The sequence below is a fragment of the Cavia porcellus genome, unplaced genomic scaffold, assembly GCF_034190915.1.
Source record: "Cavia porcellus strain 051 isolate PalLab524CR breed Dunkin Hartley unplaced genomic scaffold, mCavPor4.1 scaffold_5, whole genome shotgun sequence".
In the NCBI taxonomy this organism is placed as follows: Eukaryota; Metazoa; Chordata; class Mammalia; order Rodentia; family Caviidae; genus Cavia; species Cavia porcellus.
Window position 1 is genome coordinate 63,537,716 of NW_026947488.1, and position 13,182 is coordinate 63,550,897.

At 48.8% G+C, this 13,182-nt stretch overlaps 1 protein-coding gene across 5 annotated transcripts in view; it reads left to right on the forward strand.

The window, feature by feature from the left end:
- Positions 1–13,182, forward strand: part of Esyt3 (extended synaptotagmin 3) — a 64,000-nt gene that overhangs the window by 15,227 nt on the left and 35,591 nt on the right. For all 5 annotated transcript variants that reach the window (XR_010047585.1, XM_063249069.1, XM_013159962.2 and 2 more), the window contains exons 2-4: positions 1,819–1,860; positions 4,876–5,010; positions 11,689–11,765. Coding sequence is in view for 4 of the 5 variants with exons in the window: in XM_063249069.1 (XP_063105139.1) it covers positions 1,819–1,860; positions 4,876–5,010; positions 11,689–11,765 (254 nt within the window). In the remaining variant the exon portion in view is untranslated. The remainder of the gene's footprint in view (positions 1–1,818; positions 1,861–4,875; positions 5,011–11,688; positions 11,766–13,182) is intronic.

The window sequence follows — 13,182 nt, forward strand, 5'->3', positions numbered from 1 at the left end:
GCTCCCAGTCTAGAAGGGAAGGAAGCAGTGACACCAGGAGGTCTGATGAGGTGTATGGAGCACTGTGATTGGGCCCCATCAGACACCCAAGGATACCTGTCTCTGGGAGATCTAGAGAGGCTCCTTGGAAGGAGTGAGGTTCGAGTGAAGCGGTGAGAGGGGAAGAGGGAAGACTGTTTCACATCCAGGGAATGGCTTGGGCAAGTCCTTGGTGGCAGTGGGAATGGTCCTGAGGAAGCTCTGGGGGATGAAGCCCTCTCCAGGCCTGTGTGCAGGAGTTGCTGCTGCAGCCAGGGAGCAATGGAAGGTTCTTGCCTTCCACTTTCCGGGCTTCCACCTTGGGACCTGGCCCAGGGTGCTGGAGAGAATATGTGGTGATGGTATCTCCTCCTGCCTGGAAGGACTGGCTGACCTGGGCTCATGCCTGCTCCCCCCTGTATTCCTTCCCCCATTGCTCCCCTTCCTTCCAGTGGCCTGGGCCAGCTCCCCATCAAGGAACCAGGCAGGGCTTTCCTTTAGCATCTGGAATGTTAACTTCTGAGTGAAGGGTACAGCTCAGCGGCACAGCGGCCTGCCTGGGAAGCACAAGGTTGTGAGTTTGACCCCAGTGCAGCACACACACACATACATGCATGCATATAGCATGCAGCTAGCCAACTGCCTGGCACCTGGTGGTGTATGCAGGAGATGTGTGACCTGCATAGACGTGTGTGCCCAGGCCCTGGATGTGTCACTAGGCCCCGGATGAGGGGGGCAGGTTCGTTCTCCTAGGTGGTTCCAGGCCGTGGTCAGTATGATCTCAAGCTGGCCCCATGCTCAGAGGATTGCCACGAGCATTATCATTGCCACCTTTTACTTTATTGACCTTTGTTTTGTGCCAGGCACCCTGCATGCCCACTCCTATGTCACTCATCCTCCCCATAAAATCTTCAAGGGGGAGAAGCTTAGCATACTGATATGGAGCCTGGGATGCCTACAAGGGGTGAGCACTCAGAAACTTGTTATGAAAGGACTATGGCACACACCAGCCTCGCCTCTCCTGCAGGGCTCACCCAGCAGAGGTGGTTAGGGATTGTGACCTAGAGGAAGGTGCCTGACTAGCAGCCCCTCCAGAAGGGGTTAGACTTGGATGGGGCTCCTGGGAGCCAGGGTAGGGAAAGGAGGGAGGGGCTCCAGAGGCACCCTCCCCCCAATCCGGTTGCCATTGAGAACATTCACCCATTAAAGATAATCACCAATAGGAGGTGATATTTCCTAATCTTTTCTTTCTACTTAACTAATTTTTGCACTTAACGTAGTTCTCTATTGAAACTATTACTTGTATCATTAAAATGACTAAGAGGATGAAATTTACAAGGAAGAAACCTAGGTGTCCTGGGAGGGTCCAGTGCTTTGGCAGGGAAAGCGGGGCTTATTTGCATATGCAAAAAAGCAGAAGACAGCCTTCTCCCTTTCCCCTTTTGACCTCGTACAGCAGGGGGCCAAGGGGCAGGTCAAAAGTGCAGGGAGTGACATACACCACCCCCCTTCAAGTCAAGGCAGGCCGGGGAACTGCCCACACATGTGCCTTTCAGCTTGGGAGCAGGCCTGTGCTGTGCAGTCCATGCCCGCTGCTGCTTGCTACCTGCCCCACTAAAGGTGCACTCCTGCAGGGCAGGGATGGTTGAATCTCTGGGGGCCCAGGGGTTGCCTTTGTGGGGGGCAGGTGAGGAGGTGCCCACGGGGTGGGGTGGGCGTGAACCAGACTCTCCAGGCTGCTTGCTTGGTTCCCAGGGGCTTGTGGCTGTATCTAAATCCCTCTTGCCCTTCTGTTCCTAGATCCACTTTCCAGATGTGGAGCGAGTGGAGTGGGCCAACAAGGTAAGGCCTCAGGCGACCTCTGGCAGGTACAGACCTCAGCCTTGCTGAGCCTCGGCCCATGGGTCATCAGCAGCAGCCGCCAGCGTATCTGTGACTCAGGCCAGGATCCTCAGTCCCTGCAGTGCCCATGCCGGGAAGGAGGAGAAGGGAGGGCCCTCCACTGCAGGGTGGGGGGCAGCTTCACCCTCCCTTTGTTCACCAGATGGCTTTCTTTCCTTTAAAAAAAAAAAATATATATATATATATATATATATATGCACACAGAAGACAGATTAGAAAATAGAAGTACTGTATAAAGAACAACCCTGCCCATACCTGTGAAGGCTCCAACCAAAATCAACACCTTCCTAGCGGGAGGAAGACCCTAACTAGACAACAACTCTGGCTTCCACCTGGTTCCCAGCCCAGATGTTAACTACCACTGGCTGTGCAGCCTCTGGCAGTCTGCTTGATATCTTTGAGCTGGTTTCCTTTTCCATAAAATGGGAGAAATCCCAGGTCCTGGTACATGGTGAACACAGAGGTTGTTAATAGCCGTTGTTATCCTCCAGGGGATAACACCAGTGAGATCTGCCACCAGATGCCCAGAAGGGGGCTCTCCCCCAGCATGAACCCCTACTTCACAGATGAGAAACCTGAGTCCTAGCTCTGCTTGCCCTGCCCATACCTGTGAAGGCTCCCCACCAACAGGCTCATGGCTTGGGACTTGCCTGCCTTCCTTCCTCTGCTTAGCCCATAGCAGGAAAGACCTGACAGATGTCAGTCTCAAGTTGGTACCTCACATTCCCAGAAATGTAAGCAAATACTTCTGAAACTTGCCCTAGCCTCTGGGCAAAATGTGGAGGAAGGAGGTTGCTGCTTTAGGAGCTGTGCCCAGGCCTCCATGTATCTACGGAGAGTCTCAGGCCTCTAGGGCAAACCCTGTAGAGTTCCTCCTGAGTGGCCAGTACAGGCCACTGCTCCTGTTCCGCCTTCCCCAAGCAGCACAGAAGCACACAGGAAGCTCTGAGGAGGGATCTTTTGGGAATCAAACCCCACCTTTGCTTGGACAGAGACATTGAACAGGCGTTTTAGACAGAGGTTGTGAAAACAGTTACAGTCAGGACACAGAATTTATAATATTATTTTATGATGGTCACCGAGTTAAACACAAAGTGCCAGAAATCTGTCCACAACACTAAAGGCCCAGAATATTCAGCCAGGGGCCTGGATCCCACAGCAATGTGCTGCATGAGTCCAGCTGAAGACCTAGAGTCCATGACAGTGCCTCCCATGAGTCCAACTGGAGGTCTAGAGCTCATGCCAGTCTGTTTTAAGAATTTGCTAGGAAGGCCCAAAGGTCAGTGGTGGAAACCAGAAAGTCTATGCCAGCAGGGTGAAGGAGCTGTGCCAGTAGGTTAAGGGTTCTATTCTGGAGCTGAGAAGTCATGCTCAAAATAAGGACCAGGGATGCCCTGAAAAGTACCACAGTTATTCTCAGTGACAAGGAGGTCCTGAGCTCATCCGATGATAAGAACAGTCGAGTACAAGCCAGGAAGCCAGGGTGACAAGCTTCTCCCTTAGAGATTAAACAGCACACATCTTCCCCTCCAGAGCCAGGAAATAATGCTCAATGTAAGGACCAGGGCTCCCCCAAAGTGAACCCCAGCCATTCTCACCAACAAGGTCCTGAGCTCCCCTGATAATGGCCAAACTCACACTGGGGAAGCTAGTCATGACAAGCTCCTCCAGGAGAACCAACAGCTCGAAACAACACTTTAGAGACTCTAACACAACACCTAGCTCTTCTCCACGTCTCTGTTTATGCTGGCAACTTTCCTCAGGTGGGCCATCTATGCCCCGCACCATGCTGATTTAATTCAGCTGGCGTTAAGTTGACCACCAGTTTTTAATCCATAACAGCTGGTGAACCACACATGCAGATGCACTCCAGAGACCCTGGGCAATGACCCTGGTGAGGCAGGAAGGTGGGCCCAGCCTCTCGAGATTTAGAACCTGCATTTTTGAAGAGGCCTTAGAAGTGAGGAGAACAATAAGCCCTGAAGTCTTGAACCCTTACGCTCTTCCAGCTATGGGTTTGGAAGACGAGAAAGGTAGAGGGAGGTGCTTCTTTAAACTGAGGCCCAAATCCATGGAGGAAAAGCAGAAGAGCCCTGCTCTCAGCCCTGCACACCCTCTGATTCCCATCATCCACCACTCCACCTAGAAGAGAAAAAGGACATGAGTGGTCAAAATGAAACTCAGATAGTCTACAGATGAGTTTAAAATGGAACAGTCTTCTTAGTTTTGACTATTGTGTACTCATGCACATGTAACAATGTTTCCATCAACAAGCACTCACGTACATAAACACAAATACCATTGTGTCACAGCAAATACAGTTGCTCACAGCGTTCAGCACAGTGACACGGTATTACAGCTGTGTAGCCTAGCAGTGGCAGGCCATGCCAGCGAGGTTTGTGTAAGTAAACTCGATATTTGCTCAGTGACAGACTCACCTAACCCTGTATCTCTCAATGCTGCCCATAGCTAAAGGACACATGACTATATTATGATTATATAAGGTGCTGATATAAAAGGGAACTGGGTCCTGCACATTCCTCGACCAGCACCATGACTCATTCTGCTACAGAAGTTGGCCCTTCTGGCTGCTGAAACATATACAGTGGACAATTTAACTTTTCTGTAACTCTTTCTTAAACCTTTGGCATCTGCTGCTTTTTATGTAAGCTGCAGTGTAGGATGAGATTATGTACCATAGGGCTTCCTATTTCTAAATTTAGTGAATGAGCATTTCCATGGTGCTCTGCGAAATGACCCCAAGCGTTGGGGTCCTAGATATTTGAGAGACAGACCGGGAGGTGGGTAGAAGGGGCATTAGGTGCTGCAGCACAGGGGCCATGGGACCCCAGCCCTGGAGGGGCTGCCAAGGCTCAGGACTGGGTGCTGGACACTTGTAGGTCTGTGATCCAGGCACAGACCTGGCCTCCAGAGGCCTCTTCCTGTTCCCTCTAGATCATTGTCCAGATTTGGCCCTACCTGACCATGATCATGGAGAACAAGATTCGGGAGAAACTGGAACCCAAGATCCGGGAGAAGAGCTCTTACCTGAGGACCTTCACCTTCACCAAGCTCTACTTTGGGCAGAAGGTCAGTGCTGCCTTGGAAAGGGCAGCCCGGGCTTGCTGTGCAGCCTCCTTTCTGTTGCCGCCTCCTTACCTAAGGCAGTCACCTATCGGCAAGGATCTCACTGGCCCTCAGAGGGGCACGACCTCCTCGTCCTCCGAACTTCCCAGCTCAGGTGCACTGCCCTTGCCTGTTGACCCCACAGCACCTGATCTCTCCAGGGTCCCAGGAGCCTGAGTCAGGGCTAGAAAGGAGAGGTGGCAACCAGTTCCTCTCTTCTGAAGTAAAATCTTGAAAACAGGCCACATTGATAGCCAGACAGATGTTTCTCCACAGATAGAGTTGCTGATTGCGGTTTTCAGCTGGACAAGTCCCCTTCATGATTTGTGATAGTACCATAAAGCAGTTTAGAATTATCTGAAGGGTTCTGGCAGTCAGTTCTGTGAAAACTAGTGGATATCCCCAGAGAAAATGGTCCATGGCCAAAGAAACCTGTGTCCAGCATACTTAATATCATGGTCCTCTTCCAGAGTGAGCTTGATATTTTGCCTTTTGTGCCCTACTCCTTTGACTCTGATGTGCTTACTGATCTCTCATTTTGATCATCCGGAATACATCCCCAGGCATTTGATGACATCCACTGCTCAGTAAGGCAGAGGCGTTCTCCTGCAGGATGCCCTGGAACAAGCAGGAGTCAGAGTGCAGGCCAGCCTGCTGGGAGCCACCACCACCCTGTCTGGCAGCCCCATAGGTGGGGTGGATTAGCCATGCCTCAGCCATGGAGAGGGTGGGTTGTGCCACTCAGACTTGGCCGGGACTGATTAGGCCCAGCATCTGTCGGTCACCTATTGTCTCCTGGTCTCAGTCACATATGACCTACTGAACACGTGCTGTGCATTAGGCACCATAGACTGACTCAAGTGTGCTGTGCCCTGCTTCAGGAAGTAGACGCACAAACTGTTGAAACATGGAGGTGCATGAGTTCAGGAGTTGGAGATATGTATCAGGGGTATTAGTCAGGGAAGACTTCCTGGAGGAAGTGATATCTCAGTTGGCTTTTGAAGAATTCCGTAGGCAAACAGCCAGGAAGCCTGCAGACTGCTGTGCTTAGAGCAGAGCCAGCTCAGCCAGCCACTCCTCTTCCGGTAGTGTCTGGGGGATGTGGCGTCCATGGCAAGTGATCATCAGGAATGGTTTTTACCATGTCCAGAGAAACTGAAGGCTGCAGGCTGGACACTGGTCTAGTCCTGCAGAAGAAAAGCCCCTGCCTGGCCTTGTAAGTCCTTCTTGTCCTCCCTGCCCACCTCCTTCCCACTTCTCATCTTCCCATCTCTCTGCTTCATCCTGGACTTGCAGAAAACTCGCAGACCCCTGCAGCCTCGGCCGGTGCCCAGTGCACTTGCGGCACCCATGAGTGCTCCGGTGCCCTCTGCAGTGGTGACTGGGTCAGCACTTAGCCTTGCTGAGTGCCAGTTTCCTCATGTGAAAAATATATTTTATTGTTACCTGTAAGTTTTACACCATGCTGTGTTTCACTGTGAGTTTTCATTTACACATGTACCACACTGTGTGTATTTTGGTCATATCCATAGCTGTTACCCTCTCTTAAGTTCTTGTCTCAGAGGAGTCTTCCTGCTACTTTCATGGCATCTTTTTTTTTTTTTCTTTTTAAAATCCCACATTTTAGGGAATACATGCAATTTTTGTCTGTGAGTCTGTCTTCTTTGGCTTAACATAATGATCTCTAGTTCTGTCCATTTTCCTGCAAATAATGTGATTTGTTCTTTTGCACAGCCGAGTAATGCTCAGATTTCTTTATTGATTCATATGTTGAAGGCCCCTCGGCTGGTTCTGTATTTGGCGACTGGTGTGGTTTGTACTTCGATAAACATGGGTATGCAGGTGGCCCAATAATGTGCCTAAAATCCTTCGGGCACATACCAAGGGGTAAGATAGCTAGATCATATGGTAGTTATATTTTTAGTTTTTTGAGGAACTCCGTACTTATCTCCATAGTGACAGTACTAATTTACATTTCCACTAGCAGCAAAAAAGGTCCCCCCCCATTCCCAGCCTTCCCAGAATTTACTGTTTTTTGTGTTCTTGATGATGGCCATTCTGATTGGAGACGAATCCCAGTGTAGGTTTGATTTGCATTCCTCTAATGGTTAAAGGTACTGAACATTTTTATGTACTAGTTGACTATTCTTTTGAGAAGTGTCTATTCAATTCATTTGCCGTTTAATGATTGGGCTATTTGGGTGTCTGTCTTTCTTTCTTTTTTTAGCTCTTTATATATTCTAAATATTGACCCTCTGTCTGAAGAGTGGCTGAAAAGATCTTTCCCTGTTTTCTAGGATGCCTGTTCACTGTTGTTTCTCTTGCAGCACAGAAACTGTTACTTCTGTACAGTTTCATTTGTTGGTTCTGGTTGTTTTCTGTGGGGCTGGAGTTCTCTTCAGGAAGCCTTTCCTGTGTCTCTCATGAGGAACAACCCTGCCCCACTTTGATTGTGCCCAACAGACAGACTGTTTCGAGGACTGGGAACAGCCAGAGTGAGACATTTTAGTTTTCCAGGTCTTGCAAGAACCGGGTGCTGGCCTAAGAAACATGGCTGTTTTTATTTTCTAATTTTTTTATTTTGAAGAAGTAAAAGTACAACAGAACAAGACAGAACAAAGGCAATTGAGACAATGTGGTGAAATCTGTAAGAACTTCAGAGCAGTTTACCAGGATAACAGTAATAGGTACCATAGTATATTTCATTATCTTCACAATAGTTGTCTAGCCAATTAGGTATAGCAAAATCAAAGCAAAAACAACATTATAAAACCAATCAAAAGAGAACATTGAATAGAGTAAAACAATTAATCATAATGAATCAAAACAGTGAAGACAACATTTGCTTTCAAACGGAAGATAGAAGGAAATCCCCTTTTTTGCCATATTGCATACAGTCAATCCTCCCGAGAGATGCTCAGACCTGTGTCCCCAGATGGTAGTGGTGAGGGGTAGGCTCACAGGAGATGCTGACTGGGTGGTCTCCTGGCTCATGCCGGAGAGAGGCGGTTACCAAGAGGGCAGACGAATTGCTTTTTGTGCAGCCGCCTGCCTTCCACCATGACAGTGGCCGATTCTGGTGGGGGTGTGTGTGTGACTGGTTCTCCTGGCTCACGCTGGAGGGAGCTGTTTTACTGTTTAAAATAAAAAATAAAATAAAATAGTACTTTCTAAAAAAAGCAAATGATTAAGCTACAGGAGGTAGCCTGTTAACTGCCAGTGTTTTCCTATCAGAGTTAGCATAGTGGATTCCACATTTGATTGTTTACCCTCCCTCCTCTGTTTAGAGACCCTGTCAGATGCTTGACCTTAGTCACATCCTCAGGCCACCTGACCTTTTCCTGGAACAGACGGCTTTACATATTTGTTTCTTACACCTGTTATTTCAAGTATTTCCACTTGTTTGATGTTTTCCTTTTTCTTTTTTCGAACTGGGGATCAAACTCATGACTGTGCTTATAAGGCAGGCACTTATGCTGCTGAGCTAAATCCCCAGCTCCTATTAGATGTTTTCATCAAACATGTCTAGCAGGTTCAAAGTTTCAGGCCCCATACTCAGGTCTTTGACCCATTTGAATTGATTTTTATTTGGGGTAAGAGATGAGAACTAGTTTCAGTCTTCCACATGTGGATATATCTAGTTTGCCAGCACACTTGCTGAAGAGGCTGTCTTTTCTCCAGCATATATTTTTGGTTCCTTGGTCTAGAATCTGATGGCTGCAGTCACATGGGCTCGTCTGTGTGCTCTCCATTCTGTTCATTGGTCTGCACGTCTGTTCTCGTGCCAGCATCATCTTGGCTTTGTTGCTATGACTGAGTGTAATTTGGAGTCAGGTGTTGTGGTGCCTCCCTCTGCCCTACCCATTTTGCTTAGGAGTGTTGTGGCTATTTTGGATCTTTTGTGTTTCCATGCAAATTTGAGAGACAGACAGATAGAGGGGGGGAGAGAGAGAAAGAGAGAGAGAGACAGTGTGTGTGTTTCTAGGTCTGGGAAGAAAGTTGGAATTTTGCTAGGGATTGCATGGAAGCTGTAGATGGCTTTCAATCAATCCATGAACATGCAAGATTTTTCCGCCTTCTCCATCCTCTTCAGTTTGTTCCTCCACTGTGTTATAATTTTTACCGTAGAGGTCTTTCACTTCTTGGGCTACACTGATTGCTAGGGGTTTTGTTTTGTTTTAGCTGTTGTGAATAGAATTGTTTTCTCAGTTCGCTGCTCAGTTGGTTCACTCTTGGTGTATAGAAAAACTATTGATTTTTTTAATGTTGATTTTTTGTATCCTGCTACTTTTACTGAATTTGATTACCTCGCTAAAATTCTTTCTTGTTCGAGTCTTTTAGGATCTTCAAATACAGCATCCTATCATGTACAACTAAGAATAATTTGACTTCTTCCTTTCTTCTTTGTATCTGAAAGGACCCCCTTTTGAAGGGTGCTCTGAGGCCCAAGCAGCTCGGCCTCAGGGTGGCTTGAGACTGTAGTGCCCTGCACTGTAGAGGGCAGATTCTTGCCTGGTGCCCTTTGCCCTGCTGTGAGCCCAGGCCAATGCCACCCTGCCTGGCACGCAGTGGATGCTTAAAGGAGGTCATCCTTCCTCTCTGTGGTAGCAGCCTCCAGGCAGGCAGTCTTCTCTGGAATCTGTCCCTGTAAATAAGGGTCTAGGTGCTCACCCGCTTTTATGGTTGCTGCTCCCACCCGTTATTTGCAGTGCACCCCCTCCAGCCAGGCTTCCAGGGGGATCCCTCTGAAGCTTCTACAATCTAGGGACTGTCTTTAAAAAAAGAATATAAAATTAGCTGGGCTTGGTGACACATTCCTATAATGCTAGCCCTCTGGGAGGCTGAGGCAGGAGGATCACTTCAGGCAATTTAGCCATATTCTGTCATAAAACAAACAGCTTGAGGATACAGCCAAATATGAAGAGCCTGGGCTCAATCACCAATAAGTAAATAGTAAAAATGCAAAATCAGAACAAAATAAACGTTAAATATAAAAAGCTCTATGTGGTGGCACATACTTGTAACCCCAGCACTCTGGGAGACTGAAGCTGGAGGATCACAAATCTGAGCCCAGTCTGGGCAATTTAGCATCTCAGTCAAACTCTGGCTCAAAAATAAACAATAAAAACTGGGCTGGGGATGTAGCTCAGAGGGTTTAATACCCTGTATTGACACAAAACAAAACACAACAAATAATGAGAAACAACTTTAAAAGGTTGTTGTATCACTCATATTACAGATTATGGGAAAACTACATGATATTATTAATTAACTGTTGAACATGTCCTTGTAATACTTTTTTTTTTTTTTTTTGCATTTTTGGTTCCACACTCTGAGAACCTTTTCTTTTTTACACTTTTTTTTTGGTCTTTTTCCTTTTGATCGGTACCAGGGATCGAACTCACGACTGCCTGCTTGCAAGGCAGGCGCTTATGCCACTGAGCTAAAATCCCCAGCCCCTCTGAGAACCTTTTCATGGGACAGTACATTTGTAAATAACAGTTTCTATAGCGTAAATGGAAAGTGCATGAAATCTTCCCTCTAGCAGGATTGATTAAATCTTTCTAAATTTTACTATGGAAAATTTTAAACACACAAAAAGTTGAATTACTACAGCAAACATCTTATACCTACTGTCTGAACTATAGCAGTGTTAGCTTATTGCTATATTTGATTTATTACAGTCATGCTTCTCTCTAGTCATCTTTTTTAAAAAATGCATTTCAAACTATATAGCAGACATCAGTGAACTACACCTCTAACCACTGCCTCTCAACGTGCATATCATTAACCCAGATTCAAATAATGTTATTATTGTGATGCTGAGGATTAGAGGGTTAAACTCAAGGCCTTTGCACTGAGCCATATCCCCAGCCCTTTAAAAAAATTTTTTTTTTTATCTTCAGACAGGGTCCTGTCAAATTGCTAAACTGTCGAGGATGGGCTTTGACTTTCGATCTGCCTGCCTCTGCCTCCCCAGTGCTGGGACTGCAGATGTGTGGCGCCCTATCTGACTTGAAATTTGGTTTTTATCTCTGATCAGTAATAATCAGATCCCTGCTGGGAAAAGAGGAATCTGGGCAGAGGGGGACAGTTACCAGGAAAATGGCTGGCTGTCGGCCCAGAGCCTGGAACTATTGCTCCAGCCACGGGACCTTGAATCCTGGGGATCAGACTCCTCAGCCGGGACCCTGCCCTCTTGCCTTACCCTTGTGGGGCCAAGCCGTACTCATCTGCCAGACTTGCTGTAATCGCTTTCCCCTCTAGGAACCTTCACTAAACCCATCTAGGCTGGGCTGGGAGATGTCCCTGAAGTCCCTGATCCCCTGGGATAACATGGGCTGCTCCTCCTTGTACCCCCAGCCCACTTTTCTCTGAATGGTCGCCATCACTCCTTGCCTTCTCTCCAGGCTGCACAGAGGCAGGTGTGCCCCACAGATGGCTGTGGCAGGAAGGGAGAGAAAGGAGGGGTCTGCTCAAGGGAGGGGCAGCACAGGGGCTCAGGGTGAGTTTCCTTGTGTGCTTCAGCCTAGAGGATATCGGTCATGCTGACTGTTGTGACAAGGCCCAGTGCTGGCTGAGGGCTGGGGCCCCCACTGCCATGAGAACCTGCTGACCTGGCCCTCCCCTCATCTCTTCCAGTGTCCCAGGGTGAACGGAGTCAAGGCCCACACTAACAAAAGCAACCCGAGACAGGTGACCCTGGACCTACAGATATGGTGAGCCTCCGTCCCAGGGTCTAGTGGGGCCAAGTATGCATTGAGAGGCAGGACTGCTCTGGAAGAACTGGTGTGGAGACAGTGATTTAGGGTATAGATTCCCTCCCAGACCCAGGACCCCATCCAGGCTGGAGCGCTAGGGCCTGGCTGGAGCTGGGGGAGCGGTGTCAGGAGAATAGATGGGGAGTGACCGGTCCCAAGGAAGCCACCCTGGCCCACTCCTGGCTTTTTTTTTTTTTTTTTTAACCCCATGGCAGCTGTGGATTCTAAGGGCTCAGCAGCAGAACCTTGTTGGAAACCAAGCCTGGATCACCTGGAGAGTCAGACTAGCTGCCACAATAAGGATGTGGCTAGAGGGAAAAGTGTGACAGGAGCAGGAGGGGACTCAGGTCAGGCTCGGGGCTCTGTGGCACGACAGGAAAGTGACAAGGAGCCAGGACACAGGCATGGCTAATTCAGTGGGTTTGAGAAAGGGCTCTTTGAAATGCGATTTATAAGGGGCTTATGTCAGGAAGAAGATTCCATCCAGAAATTTCCCTGGAGGTGTGAGGTTGGAATTGTGCTCCAAAGGTAGGGTTTACTCCTGAGGGTCCAGAGTGCTGCTGTCCCCTCTGGTGTCTCCTGTTTCCTGTCTTGACCCAGTGCTATCCTTAGCTGGTATTGAAAGCACACTGGGGAGGAAGGAGCCAGTTATGGGACCACCGTGTCCTGTTCAGGCGGGGGCTGGTGCCAGGCAACCAGGTGCTCCTGGCTGTGAGGCTTAGCTGTGTGAATAGCAGGGCACGTGGGGTCACCTGGCCCACTCAGTGCCTACAACAGTGCCTGCAGTCGCTTCTGCGCATCCTGCCTGCCCCGACTGAAGGGTAGCTTGGGCTTGCTGTGATTTGTGACATCGGGCACCTCTGCCCATGTCCTGCAACGTATGATGGCTGCCTTCTCCCTCTACTTAGACTTCTCCTTCAGCTCCCTGCTCTTCACCCTCCCTGGCTTCCTGGGCCTAGCAACTGAAAGGAGCCACAAGTCAGGCTTCCTTTCTTGCAGCCTAAGAACTTGTTACCTTTGCCTACCTCTACCACCCCCAGCAAAACCTGGGGTGACGGCTGGATCTAGGCAATGGGACTGCCACTGTGTCCTCAGGGTGGATGCCTGGGCAGAGACCGAGCAGGGATGCAGCGTAGTTACCAAGTGCCCCTCCTTCTCAGCTGTGGGTGACATGGGGTGAGAGCCCCCAGTCACTGCCCTTCTGACCCCACGTCAGACTGTCTTGCCAGGATTCCAGGTGCAGGAGCCTGGGTGGTTGCTTCTTGGGTCTGAGCCTGAGCAGAGCTGAACAATGTTGAGGCTGTTGGTGTAGCCACATGCTGACTGACACAATTCAGGCTCGTGGTCAGCAGCCAGGACTGGGGCTATATGTACA